The following is a 24,484-nucleotide window of genomic DNA, read 5'->3' on the forward strand; positions in this document are numbered from 1 at the left end:
CAGAGGGAGCAGAAGAGTATCAGAGTGCTGCCAGAGCGAGCATCAGAGTGCTGCTAGGGGGAGTATCAAAGTGCTGCCAGAGCGAGCATCAGAGTGCTGCTAGGGGGAGTATCAAAGTGCTGCCAGAGCGAGCATCAGAGTGCTGCTAGGGGGAGTATCAAAGTGCTGCCAGAGCGAGCATCAGAGTGCTGCTAGGGGGAGTATCAAAGTGCTGCCAGGGGGAGCAACAGAGACAAGACAGCTCAGGAAACAACTTGAAAATCTAGCAGCAGGTCTGTAGGAGACAACAATTGTTGCCTAGTTGAGCCAAGCATTGCCCTACCAGTCAAGCCACACTCTGGCTGAGGAGATTGGTATCCTCCAGCCATACATCACTGCCCCAGGCAAGATAGACACCACATTTGTCCACTGTTACAAACACAATATAATAAGCCATGGCTAGCACATCAAAAAAAAGAAAAGTAGACTCAGAAAATCGAGATTTCAAAGATGAATGGACTGCAAAATATTGTTTCATTCTTATGAATGTTGCCAACTCAAAGCCAATGTGTTTAATATGCAACGAAACAGTGGCCCTTATAAAAAGTAGTAATGTAAAACGACATTATGAAACAAAACATAAAAGTTTTGAACAGAATTATCCACAAAATTCTGAGATACGAAAAAAAAAATTGCTTTGTTAACTGCATCATATCAAGCTTCTACTAAGCGTCTTGTTAGTTCAATGTCCCAGCAGGAAAAAACAACTGAATCATCACTGAGGGTTGCTTGGATTTTAGGAAGACACAAAAAACCATTTTCAGATGCAGAGATTGTTAAAGAATGTATGGTTGAAGTTGTAGAGGCCATGTTTGAAGGTAAACAGAAAGAAGAATTTCAAGGAAAAATCAAACAAATTCCCTTGTCTGATTCCACGGCAGCACGCCGAACTGAAATATTTTCAGAAGATCTGCTCTCCCAGCTTGAGGTGAAAATGAAAAAGGCAGATTGCATTTCATTAGCTGTGGATGAATCATGTGATGCAACTGATAATGCCCAGCTCATGGTATTTGCTAGATTTTATGACGACACACAAAAAGATTTTTGTGAAGATCTACTTGGCATGACTGCCCTCCATGCTCATAGAAGAGGTGAAGATCTTTATGGAGCAATTACAGAAATGCTGAAGAAAAGGGACATTAACTTGAATTCAGTTATTTCAGTTGTAACGGATGGAGCTCCTGCTATGGTAGGAAAAGAGAAAGGGTTGGTGCCACGCTTGAAAGTGCTCAATCCTAGTTTGATTTCTTACCATTGTATAATACACCAGTCTATCTTGTGTGCTAACCTTGGAGAAAAATATGCAAATGTTATGAAGCTGATAAATTTTCTCCGGGCCTCTTCAGCACTTCAACATCGTCTGCTGAAAGAATTTTTAACTGAAGTCAATGCTGCCTTCAGTGACCTACTTGTCCACAACAATGTAAGGTGGCTTAGTAAGAGCAGAGTTTTAGAACGCTTTTGGAGTATTCGGAAAGAGCTGGAAAAGTTTTTAGCTGAACAGAAGACAGAAAAAGCAAAAGCATTTTTGACATTAGTAACAAAGACAAAATGGAAATTGTTGCTTTCCTGGCAGATATTACAAGTCATTTAAATGTTTTAAATATAAAACTACAAGGCAAAAATCTAACTATTTTTGACCTTGTGGAAGCAGTGAGGGCTTTTCAGAAGAAATTAGAGGTTTTTCAAAGTGATCTAAAAGAGAACTTGCTTCATTTTCCAAAGCTTGATGAATATAGCCAACAAGAAAATACCAAAGAAAGTGTATTCTCCAACCATGGGGACTTCATGCAAGGCCTAATTGACAATTTTAAAAGTCGCTTCCAAGACTTCACAATTGGCCAAGAAGTTTTGCTATGTATTAAAAATCCATATCTGGTAAAAAACATTGGGCGTTTTGCTACTGAGGCCCATCATGCTTTTACCTGGGCAAATTCTGCTACCCTACAGATGGAGCTAATTGATCTGCAAGAAGATGCTGTTTTAAAAGTTCAGTTGAATGATTGTGACCCCGTTTTCTTCTGGACAAAACTGGTTATTCCAGCTAAATATCCACTTATCCAAAAAATAGCAATCCATGTCCTTACTATGTTTGGTTCTACATACACTTGTGAATCTGCATTCTCCACTATGAATCTGGTGAAGAACAGATACCGCACTCAGATCACAGATGAGCATTTGCACCAGTGTGTTCGAATGGCAGTCACCCCCTTTGTACCGAATTTCAAAGGGCTGGTGAAAGAGAAAAAATGCCAATTTTCACACTAAAAACAATTATAAATCTGAATGTAAATAGTTCTACAAAGTTTTCAAGACATTAAAAAGATGGCATCTTTACTGTTGGCGTTCAGCTCGGACCTTCACCTGACTGCAGACCCAGGTATGTGGACCTTTAATAAAACTAGTTGAGTACCCCTGGCCTAGGCCATAAGAAAATTGCCAACATCCTGAAACTGAGCTGCAGCGCAGTGGCCATGACCATACAGCGGCTTAACAAGACAGGTCCCATTCAGAACAGCATTGCTGCACAGGTTAAAGAGGTGGTGGTGGGGGGGTCGGCCTGTCAGTGCTCAGACCATACGCTGCATACTGTATCAAATTGGTCTGCATGGCTGTCATCCCAGAAGGAAGCCTCTTCTAATGATGATGCACAAGAAAGCCTGCAAACAGTTTGCTGAAGACAAGCAGACTAAGGACATGGTTTAATGGAACCATGTTCTGTGGTGTGATGAGACCAAGATAAACTTATTTGGCTCAGATGGTGTCAAGTGTGTGTGGCGGCAACCAGGAAAGGAGTACAAAGACAAGTTTTGCCTACAGTCAAGCATGGTGGAGGGAGTGTCATGGTTTGGGGCGCTACAGTTAATTGAGGGAGCCATAAATGCCCACATGTATTATGACATACTGAAGCATAGCATGATCCCCACCCTTGGGAAACTGGGCCGCAGGGCAGTATTCTAACATGATAACAACCCCAAACACACCTCCAAGATGACAACTGCCTTGCTAAAGACACTGAGGGTAAAGGTGCAGGACTGATCAATCATGTCTCCAGACCTAAACCCTATTATTGAGTATTTGTGGGGCATCCTCAAAAGAAAAAGGTGGAGGAACACAAGGTCTCTAACATCCACCAGCTACATGATGTCATCATGGAGGAGTGGAAGAGGATTCCAGTGGCAACCTGTGAAGCTCTAGTCAACTCCATGCCCAAGAGAGGTAAGGCAGTGCTGGAAAATAATGGTGGCCCCACAAAATATTGACACTTTGGGCACAATTTGGTAATTTTCACTTAGGGGTGTACTCACTTTTGTTACCAGCGGTTTAGACATTAATGGCTGTGTGTTGAGTTATTTTGAGGGCACTCCAAATTTATACAAGCTGTACACTGACTACTTGACATTGCATCAAAGTGTCATATCTTCAGTGTTGTCCCATGAAAATATATAATACAATATTTACAAAAATATGAGGGATATACTCACTTTTATGAGATACTTTATGTCTGAACTGCTAAATATAACATGATTAACATATTCAGTGTACTTGACGACTCATCAAACTGCACATTAAATCTCACTATTACATGATTCTGTTCACCAATTTTTAAACATCTATTAGGTTTTACAAATGATTAAAACAGATTTCTTTCTTCATTTTTTTGGGTGCCACTGATCAAGGCAGCGGCTAGGATTTAAAAAGATTGAGGCATGTGTTTTGCCCCCTCCAGACCCCCCAAAATATATTGATAAAAGCATAGCTGTAAAAGGACATCCACATTGGGTGTAAACACTGTGGATTTGTGTGCCAAAATTCTGCAGCGTTTTACTGTACCAGGATGAGGTTTACTGTACACGGATAAGGTTTTAAGAAATTTCATTAACACCCTGCAAAAAAAAAATCTAAAGTGTTTATTGACGTGCTGTTTCAGATTTCAAATTCTTAGCATGTTAACTTATGTCTACAGCAGATTTCACCCTTTCACAGACTACAAACTCCATATGTAAGTCATGGCAATTTTGTTGTAGATCTGTGGCAAGAAACTGGATAACACTCAGGCATGCTGCCTGTCTGATTCTCCCAGTCAGGCCCTACTGACTTCAGTGACATCACGTGTGACCACTGCAGCCAATCTATCCATGCTAATTAGGGACACGATCAATGCCAATGAGAGAAATTATCCACATCAATTAGAGACACTATGCATGGATATGTATGGACACTTATGTCACAGGGGATCACAATCACAGACTTCTCCTCTGACAATGGGGTTAAAGTCCACACGGTGCTTTATTTTGGCACTGCAGCACCAGCACAAACATAAACATCGCAAAAATTAACACCTGCCCGTCTATGCACTAGCTCAGTGATAGGCAAACTGTGGCTCTCCAGCTGTTGCAAAACTACAACTCCCACCATGCCTTGCTGTAGGCTGAAAGCTGTAGGCACTCTTTGCATGCTGGGAGTTGTAGTTCTGCAACAGCTGGAGAGCCGCAGTTTGCCTATCACTGCGGATCACTAGCTAATACAGAGGTCTTCTCCCTGATTCACTTCTAAAGCACAGTTCACACATGGAATTAGATCCGGCTTTCTTCAGTCAAACGGTCCCAGCAGCCTCCAGGCTGTGACCACACCAGTAACTTTGGGGTATTATGGTCCAGAAGGCCTCCCGACTCTGACCGTGCAACCCTCTTTCCTTAGGTTTCTCTGGGCCCCCAAACTTCAGGCTTTCACACAGCTGTAGTGTCTTGACCAGCAACCCAGCGGTTCTTGAATGGTTGACTCAGTCATCCACTTCGTCCCAAGTGACATCAGACACACCCATCCAAGAGTCGGTGGGTTCCTCAGACACAACCCTTAGTTGGCATGGCCCGGACGCAGGCCCTGTGCCCTCACCTGTCCTCAACCTGCCTCTGTCCTTTTCTGTTCCCTCAGCCAGAGAAGTATTATATGCTGTGAGCTCAGCTCCTAACACTAAGGCCTCTTTCACACGGGCATCATGATTTTTCAGCGCAAGTGCAGAACATTGTAATGCATTTTGCGCGCGCATGAGAAAAAAAAACCTCCAGCCCTATTGTACTATGTATTCTGTATTAAGAATGCTATTATTTTCCCTTGTCATGTTATAAGGGAAAATAATAATGATCGGGTCCCCATCCCGCTCATCTACCGTGCATGAAAATCGCACTGCATCCGCACTTGCTTGCAGATGCTTGCGATTTTCACACAGCCCTAAACACTTCTATGGGGCCTGCGTTGCGTTAAAAACGCACAAAGTAGAGCATGCTGCGATTTTCACGCAATGCACAAGTGATGCGTGAAAATGACCACTCATGTGCACAGCCCCATAGAAATAAATAGGTCCGGATTCAGTGCGGGTGCAATGTGTTCACCTCACGCATTGCACCCGCGCGGAAATCTCGCCTGTGCGGAAATATCGCCTGCGCGAACAACAGGATGAGGTGAGTTAATTATTATTATTTTTTTAACCCCTAAAGCCACATTTTAGTAAGCATTCTGTATTAAAAATGCTATTATTTGACCTTATAACCATGTTATAAGGGAAGATAATAAAATATACAGAACAGTGAAGAAGTCCGGGTTGAGGTCTGGGTACCACAGTCAGTTTTTTATCAATGCATTGCACACGCGTGATAAAAACTGAACATCGGAACGCAATCGCAGTCAAAATGACTGCATTTGCGTACGTACTCGAACAATTTTCATTGATCATAGACGCAACACATCCAGACCTAATCCGGACATGCTTGTCTGCAAGGGGCCTAAATCCTTCCTGTTATGTGCCATAATGGCCACCATAACATTCAGGGAGTGCAGGTTCCACATGCATGCTGGGTCCAATCTATTTCTCTCCTGGTGCCAAATGGCTTCCAATAAATACAATGAGAGCAGGCTACAGCTTTATACTTACTCTAATTAAAATCAGCCTATGGGGCAGACAGGCTAGTGAGGGGTGCAAGACCAACAGGTGTCAGCCGCACCTCCAGCTCCAGTACAACTGCAAAAAAAGGGGGATCAGTCAGCACATCCCAATGTGCAGGTGCACGCTGCCATGGATAGAAACATACAGGAAAAAAAGACAATGCAGCAGCACTCTGCAAACACAAATAAAGTACAATAATGCCATCATTATAGAAAACATTCTGGTGTCTTCCCCATAGGCTGATTTTAATTAGAGTAAGTATAAAGCTGTAGCCTGCTCTTATTGTATTTATTGGAAGCCATTTAGGAACCAGGAGAGGTATTGAGTGGGCTCAGCATGCATGTTGGTACCTGCATCTCTGGATTTAATGGAAGCTGTTATGGCACCAAAAATGGTAAAAAGCAGAGTGGATCCAGCCTCCATCTCCACTGCATACTGCCATGGTGTGTCTGGGTCATCTGCCTTGTCTTCCTCATCACGCTGTAGCTCCTCTGGCTGCTCCTGCTTTTCCTCTCATGTCACCTGTGTAGAAAAAACTCCCATTTCGCTACACATTGCTTGTGCTCCAATGGCCTCCTCCTCCTCCAGTTCAGCCCCCACAGGGCTCTTGTGGCCGTTCAGCCCCCACAGGGCAATTATTTTCTCCTATTTACAATGCAGTGACAGCAACAGCTCAGCAGAAACGCTTGCAAAGTCATACAGGAACCACTGTTGTATGTGTGCTACACTACTGCCTAAACCATGGACTTGACATCTAAAATTCTAAGGGGGTGAGATCTGGAGAGCGCAGGTTCTACGCCACCAGGCCATGATGCACAATTCACTTACCCGGAAGATGCTGATCCAAAAATTTGTTGAGACCACGCCCTGCTCAAAGAGCACTGAAAACGTGCTATCTTTGTTGGACTCTTGCTACTGTACCCTCTTTTCCAGGTCCTGAACTAACTGGGGAATACCCTCCATCCGAGAGGCCAATGCTGTCATTGCATCCATAATAGTGCAGGTACCAGTCTAATATTTTGGGTCAGTGATAATTTAATGTCAGTAGGTTGGGACAGACACTGACAGGGTGTACCCAATCTGCTTTCCCTGCCTACTTGCAGTGCAAGCTCTAGTATAAATTCTGCAACTGGTCAATGTTTCATACTTTGCTAAGGTGCGAGACAAACAACACCTAAATTACAATAAGAAGACACAGAGACAGAGTCGTACTGAAATGGGTCAGAACCAAGAGGACCACAATGTACCATGTCCATAGACAGAGAGTAGTCAAATAGCCAAGCCAAGATAAGGACCAGACGGGAAACTCAGTACCAATACGAGAGTGATCAAAAGTACAAGCCGATATCAAAACGCTAGTAATTCAAAATATGCAACCAGGAACACAGCTAATGAGTCAGAGACTATCACTGTCACAAGGCTAAGAAGGGATTTAAATAGACCACCCAGTGCCAGGATCAGAACCTGATAGGTCATGACATTAGTCAGAACAATAGCACAAAGGAATAGATCAGCTGAGCAATTAGTCCAATGCTAGTCTCCTCCAGCACATGCCTGCTGTGGGGAGAAAGAGCATTCCATCCTGTTTCTAAGGATGCTGTTGTGTCTCTAGGGGGCATGGCTTAGCAGTGTGCCCCTCTCCAGGCACAGTCACGCTGAATCTGGAGATCTTGTTGCTGGAACCCTGGACAGGTTAATTTGTGACAAATAGAGAGCACATTGAGCAAATCCAGTAATATCTAAAAAAAATAATAATTGGGTGATTAACAAATTCTCCACTAGAAATGGGACATGCGGGGCAGTTCTCCTTCCAAAGGGACAGTTCTGGATGTCCCAGTATTATGCTTTTCCTTCTAAATGGACAAGTAGTATTAGGTGTCTGAAGAGAAAATTGCCCTGGTTAGCTGAATGGCCTTGGGGGTACTCTTAGGTGTGCTCTTTCACATTAGGGAGACAAACAAGTATGCATGAGGAGTATTGTAGTACAGCCAACATGGCTCTTCCTTTCTGGAAAACATATAAACATATATGTAATTGTATTAAATCTGTGGGTATCAGATTAGGGTAGGTTCATACAGAATTTTGTATGTAATAAAATCCATTGTGTATCCCTCATCAGAAACCACTTTGCTGTGCTGCTGTTTTTGCTGTGGATTTTCATGTGGACCAGCTATAGGTTTAGCTCCATTGAATGGAGCTAAACTATGAGTATGCAGTGTCCCAGGGGGGTCAGTAGTGTATGCTGGGCTTTGTAGTGCAGATTTACCCACTAACCTGGGATCCACTGTCGTCTTCAATTCTGGTCAGATACTGGAACAGGCAGGTATTTAATGTTCGTGACGCCAGTGTCAATTAAACGGTGACACGCCGTGTATAGTAATGTAGAAGAATGAAGCAACCACGGGTTAGCCAACCAAAACGGGAACTTTACTGAATGTCAGTGATAGTTACACATGGACGCAGTTGGAAGCGCAGTTCCATGGAAGACAGTTGGTTTCTATTTGAATACAGCTGGTTCTTAGAAATACAGAATGGCCGGTTATAGCGATGTTCTTTACAGAGTGTTAATTACAGGAGATGCAGTACAGGCGGCTTGCACACTATTCCTGACTGGTCCTGAAACATGTGACTTATTCTCCAAGGTCTAATGCCCTATAGCTGGCGTACCCTTGAAGCTGTCCTTATCTAGTACCTCCTCTGTTATCTTGAGTACCTCTCGCTTTATCAGATTGGCCTCTGTAGTATTCTGTGTCCCGGCTGGTTGCTTGCTTCTGATGTTTCAGCTAAACGGATGATGACTCAGGAGGGGAACCTTTTCCTTGGATCCGGAACCCGGTTACAGGGCCTTTACCACCCTCTCCTAGTCGGCAGGCTTCAGGCCTGCGCTACTCTCACAGGCCCATAGCCTGGCCTTGACTCAGACACAGGATCATTTCTGACTCCTCTTCCCACTGTCTGACCTGCTACTACTTCCTGACTGGGCCTTATATAAACTAGGGTTCCCTAGCTCCCTCTAGTGACTCAGAGCTGGAATGACACCCTAGCCGGCCTGCACATGCACCTTTCACAGTAACAGGAAGTACATAGCATTACATTTAACAAGATGTTTCATACCAACCTCCCCATAAATACAGGGGGAACGACAGTATCCAAGTGACCCTTCTGTAGTGACGGGGTATTACTCTCTCGTACACTACATACCCCGCTGCTTTAAGCTGAGTACGACCTCGTACTCCATCAGGGCCCGCCCAACTGGAATCATTACCTGAAATAGAGAAAGACACATGCATGCATACATATATGTCAATTACACTCATATCAGACCCAATTGGCAAAGGTGAAGTGTGGTGACAAGGGCCGTCGTTCTCTTCTTCTCAGGATAGTGAGTGGAACGGGGGCGCTGACCTGGCACAGCGGATGTTTAAAGAACCAGGATAGTCCATGACAATAAATAAGTCCATAATAAAATTAACCTCTCAGAGGCTTGCACATAGGAAGTCCATCTCTGGGCACATAGACGTGAATAAAAAACCGGTTACTAAATACTGTCAGCAGCACATATATAAAATGACAATACAGGACTCTGACAATACCAGGGCCATGTTATCCTGGCAAGTCCTGCTTACCCTTTAAAATAGTGCTGACATAAAAATGTCTTTTCAACCTGAAATGGGGGTAAAAAGGGAAAAACAGTGCAAACTAAGGCACAACTGGGATTTTAGCAGCAGACCGGATGTCCCAAACACGACATGGGCAGCTGGAAGCAGTGGTATGCAGTGGCACTATCATTCGGTTAGAATGCCACCGGCCGTGTGTAACTGGCAGCAAGCTTGGCCAGCTCTGCCAACCGGAGGGACAAAACGGCCATTATGGAGACAGACATGAAGAAAGGCCTACTCACAGCCGAGTGTCATACTCCTCCTCTGATGAAGAGTCGATGAACGGAACTTGCAGCAACTGTTCTGGCAAGGCCGGCCACATCTGGAATCCATCTCCTCTGACGATCTTTAAAGGGGGAGGCTTGTCCTTCATTGCCTCCATCTCTGCGTCCGTCCTGGGAAACGGGATCCACTGCACGCATCCTGCGTACCCGAGGTCCTCTACCCAGTAAACTCTTTTGCGTAGCGCCTCTATGTCAGCCTTGGTGCAGGTCATCGGGGCTACCGGAGGTCCGGTGACAGTGGCCTCTGGGGTAACGGTGGCAGCCGCTGCTTGACGTCGGGCCTCTGCACATTCTTCCGCCCGCTGGCAGCTGTCCAGCCTCTCTCTCTCCTCTTCTCGCCTCACCGCATCGGGAGGGGGGTATGGTTCCTCTGGCCCCTGCAAGATGATAGGCTCCCAGAAGACATTGCTGCTTAAATATATCTGACTGTGCCGGTGAGTGGTTCGGGCCGGCCCATCTTTCGGTTCCTCGGCCTCACTCGGGTTTATTTCCTCCTTCTCTGGGTCCCAAGTCTCAGCCGGTGCCTTCGGGCGAGTGACGGCGGTAGCGTAGGGGCCCCGTAAGCTTTCGGCTGGTGTATATTCCACTATCTCTCCCATGGTTAAATTGTGAAGATGCTCCGGGAGGTAGTGACGCTTCACCAACCGCCGGTTAACATAAAAGTCCCGGCCAGTTCCCAACTCCTGGATGAACCCGTATCCCCTCTCCTTATCAAAGGCCACCACGATCCCGCGGCGCCTTTCCAACTGGGGCTTACCCGGGAAGGAGTCCCCTTGGATGGACTTGGCCATTTCCTCGAACCTCTTTTTCCGGTTGGTGTTCTTCTTAGCCACGACGGCTTTCAATTCGGCCATGATAGTCGGCCACTGCGCGTGCCGGCGACGGATCGGTGGGGACCGGGGACGGGTTATGCTCAGATCCATGGCTTGTTCCCAAGAGGTGGCCGTCCAGGCTAGAGGGTCCCATGCCTCTAACTCGGGATAGTCCGGTGGAGTGGCGCCCCACTCACACGTGGTCTCAACTTCCAGCTCCTCAGCACACGCCATCTCTTCTCTCACTGGGTGCAGAGTCGACACTGACTCCTCCCACACACTGGGCCGGTCTACCTCCATCTGAGGCCCGCCTCCCAGGCGTAACTCTTCAGGGAAGTCAGCCGCATCATCACTTCTTAAGGTGGGTGGCGCTCCAGGACAATCTCCTCCTCCTTCTTGGAGGGTTTGGGCGCCAAATATTCGCGCCTCTGTGCATCGTGATGGCGCAGTAAAAAGCCTCATGGCGTCGGCGGCCATTTTAGATGTCCTGATGCTGCAATTCACTGACAGCAAGCAGGATGATGAAAAGTCCAATAAAACACAGTCCACAAATGCGATTTTCTCTCTGGGGGTAGCGCAACACAGTACAGCGTCTCTGATTCCTCCCAGGCACAATTGTAATCCACAGATTTAGGAATAAAGGTTACAGTCTTTGCAATACGGTGGTGGAATAGTTAAAGCACACAGTTCACACTTCTCTGCACTTCAGAAGTATGCGTATCCTGTTCGTGACGCCAAAAAGAGCGATGCAGTGTCCCAGGGGGGTCAGTAGTGTATGCTGGGCTTTGTAGTGCAGATTTACCCACTAACCTGGGATCCACTGTCGTCTTCAATTCTGGTCAGATACTGGAACAGGCAGGTATTTAATGTTCGTGACGCCAGTGTCAATTAAACGGTGACACGCCGTGTATAGTAATGTAGAAGAATGAAGCAACCACGGGTTAGCCAACCAAAACGGGAACTTTACTGAATGTCAGTGATAGTTACACATGGACGCAGTTGGAAGCGCAGTTCCATGGAAGACAGTTGGTTTCTATTTGAATACAGCTGGTTCTTAGAAATACAGAATGGCCGGTTATAGCGATGTTCTTTACAGAGTGTTAATTACAGGAGATGCAGTACAGGCGGCTTGCACACTATTCCTGACTGGTCCTGAAAAATGTGACTTATTCTCCAAGGTCTAATGCCCTATAGCTGGCGTACCCTTGAAGCTGTCCTTATCTAGTACCTCCTCTGTTATCTTGAGTACCTCTCGCTTTATCAGATTGGCCTCTGTAGTATTCTGTGTCCCGGCTGGTTGCTTGCTTCTGATGTTTCAGCTAAACGGATGATGACTCAGGAGGGGAACCTTTTCCTTGGATCCGGAACCCGGTTACAGGGCCTTTACCACCCTCTCCTAGTCGGCAGGCTTCAGGCCTGCGCTACTCTCACAGGCCCATAGCCTGGCCTTGACTCAGACACAGGATCATTTCTGACTCCTCTTCCCACTGTCTGACCTGCTACTACTTCCTGACTGGGCCTTATATAAACTAGGGTTCCCTAGCTCCCTCTAGTGACTCAGAGCTGGAATGACACCCTAGCCGGCCTGCACATGCACCTTTCACAGTAACAGGAAGTACATAGCATTACATTTAACAAGATGTTTCATACCAACCTCCCCATAAATACAGGGGGAACGACAGTATCCAAGTGACCCTTCTGTAGTGACGGGGTATTACTCTCCCGTACACTACAAGTAGACTACCATTGTGAATTTGTGAAGGGCCCACGTGGTTTTAAAAACCGTGCAAAAACCTGTGGCCACATGAACAGTGAAAAACAATAGAAGGCAGTTTCTGTGCAGATTTGACAACTTTTTGTCACTGAATCTGCTCTAAAACCCACACCTAAAATCCCCCATCTGCAATCCTCCATTTACACATATGTTTCCCAGAAAGGCAGAGCAGCTTCGGTGGGGCTACAATACTCCTCATGCATGCTTGTTGGTCTCCCTTAAGATCATGCCTAAGAGTACCACCATTCAGCAAACCAACCTTCTCTTGAGATGCCCAGTAATCTTGTCCTTTTGGAATGACAACTGTTTCACATGTCTCATTTAGTACTCTTGTTGTTTTTGAAGGAGCACTGACTTGTATGTGTCATTTCCAGTGGAATATTAAGCCTCACTATCTTTTTATGTGATTTACCGAAAATGAATACCAAGAAATTCAGGTTTGTTAGAATCAGATTTTTGGGGGAAATCTAGACCAAATACCAAATCAGTTTCTGTAATCTCTGTATATAATTTATAGATTTAAAAAAATGATACTCAAAGTCGTATGTACAAATGAATAATTTATCTCTATTATATTGGATAGTGGGATAGTAAGTCTCCCACATACATAAACCATTTTTTATTACATTTTGAAAAAAAAAAAAATACATGGTACATCTACAGCAAAATAGTACCATCCAATAAAAGAATAACATTCAAAGTAACATGCACCATTCAATAATATGAAGAAACTTCACAAAACTATGACTATGGTGTCTTATGAAACAGCAGTCCAAAATGAAGGGAGGTTAACACCAGAGCACAGAAATGAATGTTTATTACTTGTGCCTTTTGTTGCTGCAGTTGGTCAGGCCATAGTACATAGCAAACGTGACCGCTAAGCTGCTGTTATCTAAACAAACCAAAAGGTCTGACCTTATTTGAAACCAAATGGAAACATCAGTTGCCATTTGAAAGGTTATGAAAATATCTAGCACTCTCCCAAATAATTACACAAGCGGCAAGTTAGACCCTGACAGTATGGGTCTATATAGAAAATTTTACAAGATTATAGTTATGTCATTATTAGTGATGAGCAAATTTATCAAAAATGTCATTCTTCTGCTTTGCCGAATTTCACAAAGAAATTTGCTTTGTGACAAATGACTTAGTCACAAAGCACATTTCCTTGAATTTAGCGGGTGCAATGTCAGAGAAGGGTGATTGCGTTGCCCCAGTCATTGAACCCCTCAGATGCCGCGTTCATCGCTGATCACTGCATCAAAGTTGAACATTGATGGCTTTCAGGGGTTAATACGGTGATTTTTTTTTTTTATACTCACTTTCTCCACTTGTTTGCGCAGAGGCCGCAGGCATCTTAATTGAAGACAATGGCCGTCTGGATTGACATGCTGGCTTGTGTGGTGATGTCATACGTCGCCATGCAAAAGAGTTTGCGCAAGATCTCTAATCAAGATGACTGTGCCCACCTCTTTGCATGCCAATAGATAAGGTATGATTCCCCCCCCACCCTTTCAGGGAAAATACATTTGTTACCACGTAGCACGAGGAAATTCGGTCTTGCGGCAAATCAAATTTTCCCATAATCATAACATACTAAAATTACTAAAATATTGCCACGAAAGAAAATAAAAATCACGCACTGCATCAAACCACAAATACAACTATCTATAAACTTGATGCATTAACGTCATGGGCCCTATGTGGTCTTTCACATTCCACGTTCAATTGGTGGACTTGCTGTTTTTCCATTTGTCTATCAAAAAGTTAACAATAGTTAAGTTAAATGTACTTCAAAATGGGGGGCAAAAATCTTATGAACCGATGATATATTGCTAGGATATACCATCACTTTATGAACAGAAGATTTACCACCAATGATCTTGTTAATAGAGGCAGGTTAAACTGTCCCACAGGGGTACAGGTGAATCTACCAGTGGACCCCTGATTAAAGCAACTCACCAGTTTATTATTATAGACACAATTAGATACTGTAGCTGAGATGACTTATATGTACAGAGGTAAGCTAGCCAGTATTCTCTTTCCCCCAGGACCTACCTTCTCAGTGTTGCTGCAGGGACCCTCATGTTCAATCATCTGGTAGCATCTTGCTGCTGTGTGAGCAGGTAATATTTAAATGTACCGTTAATGTGGGCCCCCAAAATACATTTTACTGGTGGTTCCTAGGCACCCCAGTCCAACACTGATTAGAGTCCATATTACTGATATACTGTAGCTCTGCATCTCCATCTAAGTTTGCCATGCATAGCTAAGGTCACTACCATTCTGCTGTTGAGGGAAATGCCGCCATACCCTGTGCAGGAGACTCAGCGTTACTTTAGCATTTGCATGTAATTATAAAGTTCAGACTCCATGAAGTACTTTTTCCTCTGTCTAAAATAACAGATCTCAGATGGAAATGGCTAAAACGGATGCAAAATGAGCATAATGGATGCTTGTTTTAAGTTCTTCTAATGGTTCAGAAGAACAGAAAAGAAAACTGTGATGTGAACCTAGCCTAAATTGCGTAATTTCTGGTGCACAAGCCTTGCATCATATTTATCAAGGGAGACTTTTTCAGCTACACTCGACGAGGTGTGGCTTAACAGGAACGGCATAGCTTAAGGTGAAACATTGCAAGCCAAAATTAAGCCAGAATCGCTGTGATAATTCTGGCACATCTTTAGATGATCTGGTGTATATCCAAATTGTGGACAGTATTAGTAAATCTTTGTCATTGTCCTTATGAAAAGCCTGACCTGGACAGGAAGTTTAGCCATGAGGTTTGTCACTTCTTTAACATGCAGTACGAAGACTTCTAATTTACGGTAATTATTTTCAAAGATAACATGTATTTACGGCACTTATTTCCTATTTGTCCACATGACAATATAATGGCTAGCATATTTATTTATATATTTTCTTGTCTATGTGACATGTATTGTTAGGGGATTCATTTTGAAGATAATTGATGGAATATAAGATCATCGTGTTGTTTTCTTGACCTTCTTAATAGCAGGGGGAAAGTAGAGCAGACAAGTGTGCTGAAAAGAGGGAGGGTGCTGGCAAAAAACGCAGCCAGGCACTTAGTGACAACTTGTCCATCCGATTGTCTGTAATTAATAGCAATATGTAGATGTTGCTGTTACATTTCCCGTGAGCCTAGCTGCACTGGCGTTACAGCGAGTGAAAAAACCAAGATGCTAATTATGTTTTCTGCATATTAACTACTTTGCTTACACCCACCGAGAACAGAGACAGGGAAGTTTTGTGCTTTTTCTGTTCTGTACACTCTCAGGAATACACAATACATCAGTTCACACATTCCCCAAACGTATGTCAGATGTATTCCTCTCTTAGTCTTCATTTTACTAGTATGGTATATGATAATTAACGTCTCGAGAAAATATAGGGAAATATGGAAAACAATACATTTTTGAAAACCTGAATATTTAAAATCAATATTTGCATTTTTCATATCAAAAAGTAGAATTTTATAAATATTTAAAATCTAAGTATAACTTGATTCCTTATATTTTTCGACTTGACGTGTTTTGGGCTGGCAGTGGAACAGTCGCGCTCTTCTTCAATAATAAGATATTGAACAGATGATCCAGCCAATGTCTGTTCTTTTCTCTTCTGCCAAAAACTACTCCTTGGTGAGTTGAATCTGAGCTTTTCTACTGCAGCATCCTCAAAAAAATCGTCTCAACTGAGCCTCAGAAGGTTGGCTAAACTTCACTCGAGCTTCTTGCAATATTGGTTTTTCTGCTATTGTTGGTGTAAACACTAACAGAACAAAAGGAGCTGAAATGACTTTGCTTGCAGTTAACTATGTTTTACAAACAACTTTCTAATAGAGTTACCATTGCCCCCTGGACGAGCACAGCTGCAGAGCTGGAACCATGAGACAGGGACTGTAAGTGAGAAAACAAGTCCTTGGGCCAGGAGTGTGCCAGTAATGGGCAACCTGAGCACATTGTGTTACAAAGGGATGTAAAATTGAAATATTTTTATATATTTGTGGTACTAACATTGTAGAATTTTGCTGCAATTCAAAGTACAGTCGAAGGCCCCTTTACACTGCCTTATATTCAGGGAGATAATTGCTAACAAGCATTTGTATAAATGCTCGTCGACGATAATCGGCTCATTTAAAGGTGTCGCTGATTACCCGATGAACGAGCAAAAAATAGATCATTGGTGCAGTCACCTAAATGTTTTTGGGCAGCAGATCATGCTGTCTAACCAGCAATCTGCTGCCCTCAGACAATGATTCTGTATAGGGACGTGTGACGACATTAGCAAACCAGCAGGGGATAGTCAGGAAGGAACGCTTCCTTTCTGACAATCGTTTGCTCCATTAAGCAGTGTAAAGGAGCCTTAACTTTCTTTGACATTTAACAAAGTAGTAGGAAAAGCATTAATTCAGATGTTGCTGCAGTTGAATCCTTCTTACTATCTAGTATATTTCTCTTAAAGAGGTTCTTAGATTTAGAAAGCCTATTTTATAAACCTTGGAAGGGAATTCTAATAGCAGTGAATCTCCTATTTATCTTCATCCATTGGCCAGAGAGGAAAGCGGTTATAATGAACTCATGTGCGGTAATATGCCCCCGTTGTATTCTCCCTCCCTGTATGCTAATTTCCACTTCGGAACAATGAGGAGAAGATGACCCTGTTTCTCAATGGGCGTCTCCTTCTCCCTGGCTGTAGTGCTGTCCAATCGCAGCGGAAAGCGTCACAGCTAGGGAGAAGGTGAGTTACTTTTTCTCCCTGGCTGTGACGCTCTCCTCTGCGATTAGACAGCACTAAAGGTGAGAAGGTGACGCTCATTGAGAAACAAGGCCGTCTCCTCCTCATTGTTCCGATGCAAAAATTAACATACAGGGTGGGAGAACAGAGCGGTGCCCAGAAAAAATAGTAAGTGCAATTAGATCCCTGCACTATGCCCTACATATCCTGATAGTTTATAATGTCTGGACCCATGAAAGCTCCTCTTTAAGAAAGCCAGCCAGGTAAGTAATGATCTGACTCTCCCATCCCGACTCTTGAATTCAACTGTTTTGTCATCTCTAGACAATCGGAATAGGTGGACAGAACGAGGCAGCTGGCACTGGCCACCATAGAGGGGCAGTTACTGGGGAGATATTTTGTACTGCTGAGGCATTATTTTATGATGTATGGTGGTGTTAATTTCTGCTGGGGAAGTCTATTGTGCTACACTGTGGTATTTGGCTATAGTGGGGTATTATTATATGCCGAAATATGATAATGCTGGCCCCGTCTACTTGTGATGGACCTGCCTTCTGTAAATGTAGACTTGCCTGCAACCTGGGGACACTTTTTATTTCCAGGGCCTTTTTAAGATCCCAGTCTGCCCCTGATAGCGTTGAAGGGAAATTGAACACTTGTTGTCTGGTTCTACCATAGATTACTTACCCCCTTTCCCTCCCAATTCTTAAAATATACATTATGAACATCTGACTGAAGCTGCCCCATGACATTTTGGTCATGATGATCTTACCGGTGCTGACTGTATGCCTTATAGTGCACACTCATAATGTGCCCCAACAAGTCCCTGTATACAGTATATTTCTATGCACAGATACAGTATGCTGGCATGCAGAAGTACATCAACATATTGTTAATAAAAATGTAAACAGGACAAAAATGATTGAAAACAATTTAATTAAGTTTATTATAAATAAATTATTTACAATATAAATATTATATTATTTCACATTAACATATCAAAAGTTTTGGTTGGTGAGGGTCCAAGTACTGGGACCCCCACTGATCTCTAAAATAAGGAGGCAGAAGTGTTCACACAGAGTGCTGTCTAATCCTCGCTGTTGGAGGCGGACTGAGGATGGGCCCATAGACTTTCTATTGAGCCTTTCTTCAGCAGCAAAGCAGGTGCTTTTATCAACTTGTTTTAGTTAACGGTGGTGGTCTCAGCACTCTAAATCCCACCAAGAGTAAGAATCTAAGATTGAGGGCCACACATTTATACAGAACATATACTTGTACGCATTGTAAACTTTGTTATCGTTACACACAGAGGATGTATCTTAAATAAGCTCTAATATATTCTTTGGGCGACAGTGGTTTACATCTTTTTAGAGATGTCACAGTACAGAAAATAAATATTAGCATTTCCTTATGTGGCAGAGTGGATATTAAGCCTTGTCCGGCACTAGGACCCAGGTATAACTGCAATCTCTGAACCCCCTAAAATGACGCCCCTATAGAACACCATCATTTTATTTGGTTCATCAGGTTGCTGGAATTAACTATTGTGGGTTAAACATTTTGGGAGGAACAAAAGGCCTTGTACTGATAACACTGACACGCTCAAGGCATCGGTGGATTTGATGATGTGACAAGGGCATCCATGTCAGCTAACAATTCTTGTCAATAAATATACATTTACTTCCTTCACAAACACTAATTAACAAAACCAGAATGTCCAGCAAGCCAGGAACAATTTACCAATAATCATTGATCTAAAGCAAATTTATCTACTACCTGTCATATGCCCTTGTCTCCACTTCCCTCCATTTCTTTACTACTTATCACATTGAAAAGTGACAGCTTAATTTCTAGTGATCGATGACAGCACTAGACAAAGAAAATGACCAGCGTGCTGCCGACGAGGAAGTTGCAGAGTCTCCTCTCTCAAAGTCCATTTTACCGGTACAGGTTGAAAGGTTAATTAAGTCATTTTAAACAGCAAAAAAAGTTGCTGTATCGTAGACATCTAAATACTGGTGCCACCAGCCCTGGAGCCAAAGCAATATTTCAATGCACAATTTTAGTGACAGAAAGGAAGTAGTTACTAATGGTTTGATAGGCAAGAATCGACCAGGACATGGCAGCTATCCCTGTACCGCCTCAACACAGACCTGTATAACTACTTAGTACTAGGTCACTTACACAGGGGCACTTACAGGCATACAACCTCTAATTGTTGATAGGTGCCACAGGCCCCGTAGGAGTAGAGGATGGGAGTGGTAGTCGCTATGGCTGCAAGAGATATTCACAGAGGCAATCCTTGCACCGATGCATTCTAGGGCCAGGCAGTGACAGGAGCGTGCACTCATTCTTCCCTCGATGTTGGGGCTCCTGTCTGATAGTAGTTGGGGTTCCCTTGGTGTTATAAATGTTGTATGGGTTCAAGGCAGGAGATGTAGGTTCTTTGGCTGGGGAATTGTGCTGGAGTCAGTAAGCAGGCCAGTTGTAGAAAATAAACAAGTCGCTCTTTAAGGGAGTGCAGAATGGGAGTTGTAGTAGTACATTCAATGTTATAAAAAACTGTTATTCATAATGCAAATCTAACCCATATAACAATGTATAGATATAAACAACGATGGCAGTTGGAGTACTCCTTCCCTCTATCTCTCTAAAGTCTCTTTCTGCAGAATCTAAGGCTGGCAATTAGAGATGAGTGAATTATTCAAAAATTCGATTCGACTTCGGCAATTGCACCGCTCCCCGTCATTATACCCCTCAGTTGCCGCGTTGATACATGATCAAGACATCTGGCATAAATAATAGAGTGTACAATTTAAGACAAACCCAAAAAATCATACTTACCTGATCCATTTGCTCACAACAGGCAGGCCACTGCCAACTTGCTTGAAGATCTGGTGCAAAATTTTGCGTGGCCTGTGATGACGTCATCACAGGCGGCTACAGTTTCTGTAGGACTGTAAAGTAGAGATAGCTTTCTTGATGCAAAGCTGCTAGGAGTGAGCATATGTAGCCCCTCTAACTTATTCTACCACTAGAATCACACTGAAATAGAGGTGGACTGAAGTCCATCATCTAGCTTCCTACAAGGAGATAATCTAGAATGTTAACGCTAGCTTATCCATACAAAATTATACAGGATGGTAAATTATAATCAAATTTTAATAACAAAGAAACAATTTTTCAAGTACCCTATTTTGGGGTACTGCATAGGAAGGTCAACCCCTTTTAAAGACTATTTACTCCACTTATTTAAGCAATATGGTCTCCCTTTGCCCATACATTCTCATGCTCTACTGGGCCCTATTGCCATGTCACATGCAGTAACCTAAACTGTTCACAGGAGAGCCACCAGTCTCAAAACTGGACATAAGGCAATTTAATACTTAGTCTCTGCAAACAAGGGGGGTAAGTGCGTACTTATCCCAAGGGACATGGAATGGGCTTGGAGGGGGTAAAAAACTTGATGGTCTGTTCACTCATCTTTACTTGAACTTCCTTCCAACTTTATTTGGTGTTGGCCATCTTAAAGACACACAAGTCCTCTTTTCCAGAGAGCAGCAGAAAACATATACTGTACACTGAATTTGCAGGTCCATGCTTGACCATAATGTGTTTGGGAACCATATTTCATATCAAGGGAGTTTTTGATTAATGAAAAGTATATTCCAGTTATATTTTCCTTTTAAACTCTTTCAAAGCAGATATTCTTCCTGAACGCAAGAAAAGAGTCTCACTGTGAATTCTAATTTACATATCATTACCCAGAGTTTTGGAATTCAGTGGAAACACTGAACGCTCTGTGATTTATCAGGAATGCAGCTGAGACTTATGAATGCGCATATAAGTGTTTTCAGCATTATTATAAACTACATGAAAATGTTGATGTTAAAAGTAGTTTATTTTCAATAGTGATGGTAGTGTAAAGCTAGGGGTGCCCTTCACTCCCCATTTATAATCCCAAAACATGCATTTTTAGTTACAAAAACCATTTCTCGCTCCCTTGTGTTTACTGTTCTGAGTTTTTGAAGAATGAAAATGCATGTAGATAACCTTCTGGAAGAATTCACTGAAGTGCTATCCTGGAGCACCAGGAGAGCTTGCTGCATGTTTGTTACTCTTAGTAATGTGATATTTTTGCTTTCATTAGAACAAATTTAATAAGAACCACAAAGGTACATGTTTAGTACGTCTGACTATTTTATTCAGTATTTACAGAACATAAGCATAGCCCCAGTTTTAAAAGCATGACCTACAGCCAACCAGATCTTCTAAACGCAGTTGAAAATGTTTTGCACGTGCAGTAGGATAGATCTGTACACTCAAATATCAAGATAGGTTGGTGTGTGGGACATTCATTTAGGTGAATGTGAAAGATAGATAAACCAGTTCCAATTTCATGTTGGCTGATATCCAGGTTTATAGACTCCTCTTGTTTGTATGGATAGAGGACCTAACTGGAAGCTATTAGAACTTCTTCCAAACCTGTGACAATCAATAATGGCCCTTGTTAGGAACGCCAAAACTTTGATACAGTCATTGATCAGAATGGTCATTGCTTTCAACAGCTCTATATCATATGAATTTTGCTTTCACTCATTTGTAAGAATTCAAGTCCATGATGGAAGGGATATAACAACATCATCTATGAATTATTTTGTTTACTGAACAAACTAGAATCAAGTTACCTGATATAAGTCATGAAATAGTGTCTCAGTGATATATCAAGGCATAAGTTATTGGAACACTTCTTCCAAGCAATTGGCAATGGCTCTTGTTGGAGACAACAATGCTTTGACACAGTCCTTGATGAGAATAGTCATTGCTTTCAACGGCTTTTTGTTGTGAATTTTCCTTTCCACTAATTTGTCAGAATCCAAGATTCCATAATAGAAGGAATATAGTAGCATCACCTATACTTTGACTTGGCTAGTACTTGATTAGCATAGTCTTTGCTTTTAGTTTCCTTTTTTTTCAATGACTTCTTATTTCCAGTTATTTATGAGAGTCCTCATGGAAGAAAGGCTGTAGCATTGAGCAAGCTTTTACTAAACAGAATGCCACTATATAAGTCAATATGAAAAAAGTAAATGAATGAATTATTTAATCAAATAATTTAAATGGTGCAATTCATCATGTGGATGATTGTGGCTTTGGGGCTTGAGTATATGAACAATAAATTTCAAGTAGGAATTGCACTCTGGTGAAGTCAGACAATGACGGAGGAAGCACACTCATGTTGGGTTGCATTATTAGTAAGGACCATAGTCAAACTTCCAAAGGGTTATCAAACTGTTAAAACTCACACATTGCTCACTGCCACCACATGTATATACATCAAAGGGTTTGTTCTGCTTTGTTGACCTTTTCTACAGATTCCACTGCTGAATTCTGGCTCCATCACTGCCCTCCCCAGCTCAAAGGTTCTGGGTCTTCCTACATCAACCTCTGGTTTGACACCAGGTCACTTGACTGCTGCAGGCAGTGACTGGCCTCAGTGGTCACGTGTCTCTCATGCAGTTATGTCCACAAAGGTGCACAGCCCCTTTAAGATCTAACTGCACAAATTTACTTCCAAAAATGCCTAGTTTTGAGTTATTTGAGTCTCCTCGTGCAATTTACCAACTTTCCCTCTGCTTCTCCAATCAGTAGATGTGTTGCTACTCTCCCACAATTCCCTGCAACCCTCCATATGATCTGCATTGATAGAATCTAAGTACAGCTTCTGCACATGTGTAGAAACACATACAGTATACACACAGAGCGCTGCAGAGAAGGATACAGGGAGAGATGCAAGAAAAGTTAGTGTGGCTCTTAGCATGCTTTTTAACCACGGGAACTGCTTTTAGAAACAGTAAAGTGACATGGGAAAAAGTCAATTACTTAATAACGCTTTCTGTGAGATTGTTTTAAATTACCTTTATCTAAATGAGCCATATTTATAATAATGGGAAAACACCTTAAATAATTAATAATTCGCCTGTAAGTCCACACTGCTGAGTTTTGCTGGTCTGTAGGTGAGCGAAGGCAGGAAGATGCCACTCTGATGCTGTCCGCACTTGTTGGATAGCATCAGAACAATGAACTAGACTTCAAGGGAAGTCACTATGAATGCCCCTTTAGACAAGAAAATTTTGATATAGAGCGGCAAAGAGAAGGGGGGACCATATCTCAGGAACGAGGGAGACCAAAAGCATAAAAAAACTTCAGGGAATTCAGGGGAACAGAGACATTTCTGGCAAGTGGTTGATTCACTTTATGCAAGAAGGTCTTTAATTTTTAATTTGATTTGATGTCTGATAGCACACCTTTTCTATAATCCTTTTATCTGACATCTGACATGTTATGACCTAAGCATTGTACTATGAGTTAGGAAAACTATAAAATCTGTTATTTTATTGCAGAATAAAATAACAGAATGTATGTCTGATGCACTTTCAGACGATCTATCAAATTTTTCTAATACTTTCTGTTAGATGTGCTGGAAAGCAATAAACACTGAAAAATTCTATTTAGTAAAATATGTCATCCAAACGTCTACAAGTTATTTTAAAATGGAAAAAAAAAAGTGTAGCTCACATCCTGAGAAGTAAATCAGCTAATTTTATGTTAATTCATGAAATTTTGACACCTTAGGAGACCAGTGATCCTCCAGGACTTTGCTGGGTTCCTCGTTTGAGGAAATATGATAATAAACTCATTCCTTCTCTCATTACCAGATTCCATTTTAGTCACATGGTGAAAAAAATGAAATAAATAAAATAAACCATGTGCATAATTATGATGACATTATCATGGCCCAGGGGATAAGGGAAGTGTTGATTGAAAATCAAGACAGTAGTTCAAGGTCCCTGGTGGAAAGTAAAATATACTTGATTTTCAAAGAACCAAAAAAGTGATATGTTTGCTTTGAAGATGATTACATTTGTTCAAGGGACTTAATTAAACCAGTGGATTGTTTGGCAATTGTGTATTTTTGGAGATGATGGTACAAAATTGATTTATTAATGTTACACTTTCATTCTTTTAAAAGGTGTGCGGTAGTTATCTTTAAGAAATACATGAATAAATACATAAGATAAAACAATAACACAGAAATCCCTAGTTCAGCCTTGTATTTGGTACTTACAATCTGATCTACTGAAATCCAGGCTTGTCCTAATTCAGCAGTTTAATCAAAGCTCATCTTAGCATCACTCCTTCAAGAAGATTGAATT

General features: G+C 42.3%; 1 protein-coding gene across 1 annotated transcript; it reads left to right on the plus strand.

The window, feature by feature from the left end:
- The first annotated feature begins 724 nt into the window (after nucleotides 1-724).
- Nucleotides 725-2,307, plus strand: LOC122925997 (zinc finger BED domain-containing protein 5-like). The gene is made up of 2 exons (XM_044277392.1): nucleotides 725-1,475; nucleotides 1,616-2,307. Exons 1-2 carry the CDS (start codon nucleotides 725-727, stop codon nucleotides 2,305-2,307), a joined length of 1,443 nt encoding a protein of 480 aa, XP_044133327.1.
- The last annotated feature ends 22,177 nt before the right edge of the window (nucleotides 2,308-24,484 follow it).

The sequence above is a fragment of the Bufo gargarizans genome, chromosome 2, assembly GCF_014858855.1.
Source record: "Bufo gargarizans isolate SCDJY-AF-19 chromosome 2, ASM1485885v1, whole genome shotgun sequence".
NCBI classification, from domain to species: Eukaryota; Metazoa; Chordata; class Amphibia; order Anura; family Bufonidae; genus Bufo; species Bufo gargarizans.

Coding starts and splice junctions, on each gene's coding strand:
- LOC122925997 (XM_044277392.1), top strand. CDS start 725: ATGTCCCAGCAGGAAAAAACAACTGAATCATCACTGAGGGTTGCTTGG. Junction 1,476..1,615: donor CAACAATGTAAGGTGGCTTA/GTAAGAGCAGAG, acceptor CTTTCCTGGCAG/ATATTACAAGTCATTTAAAT.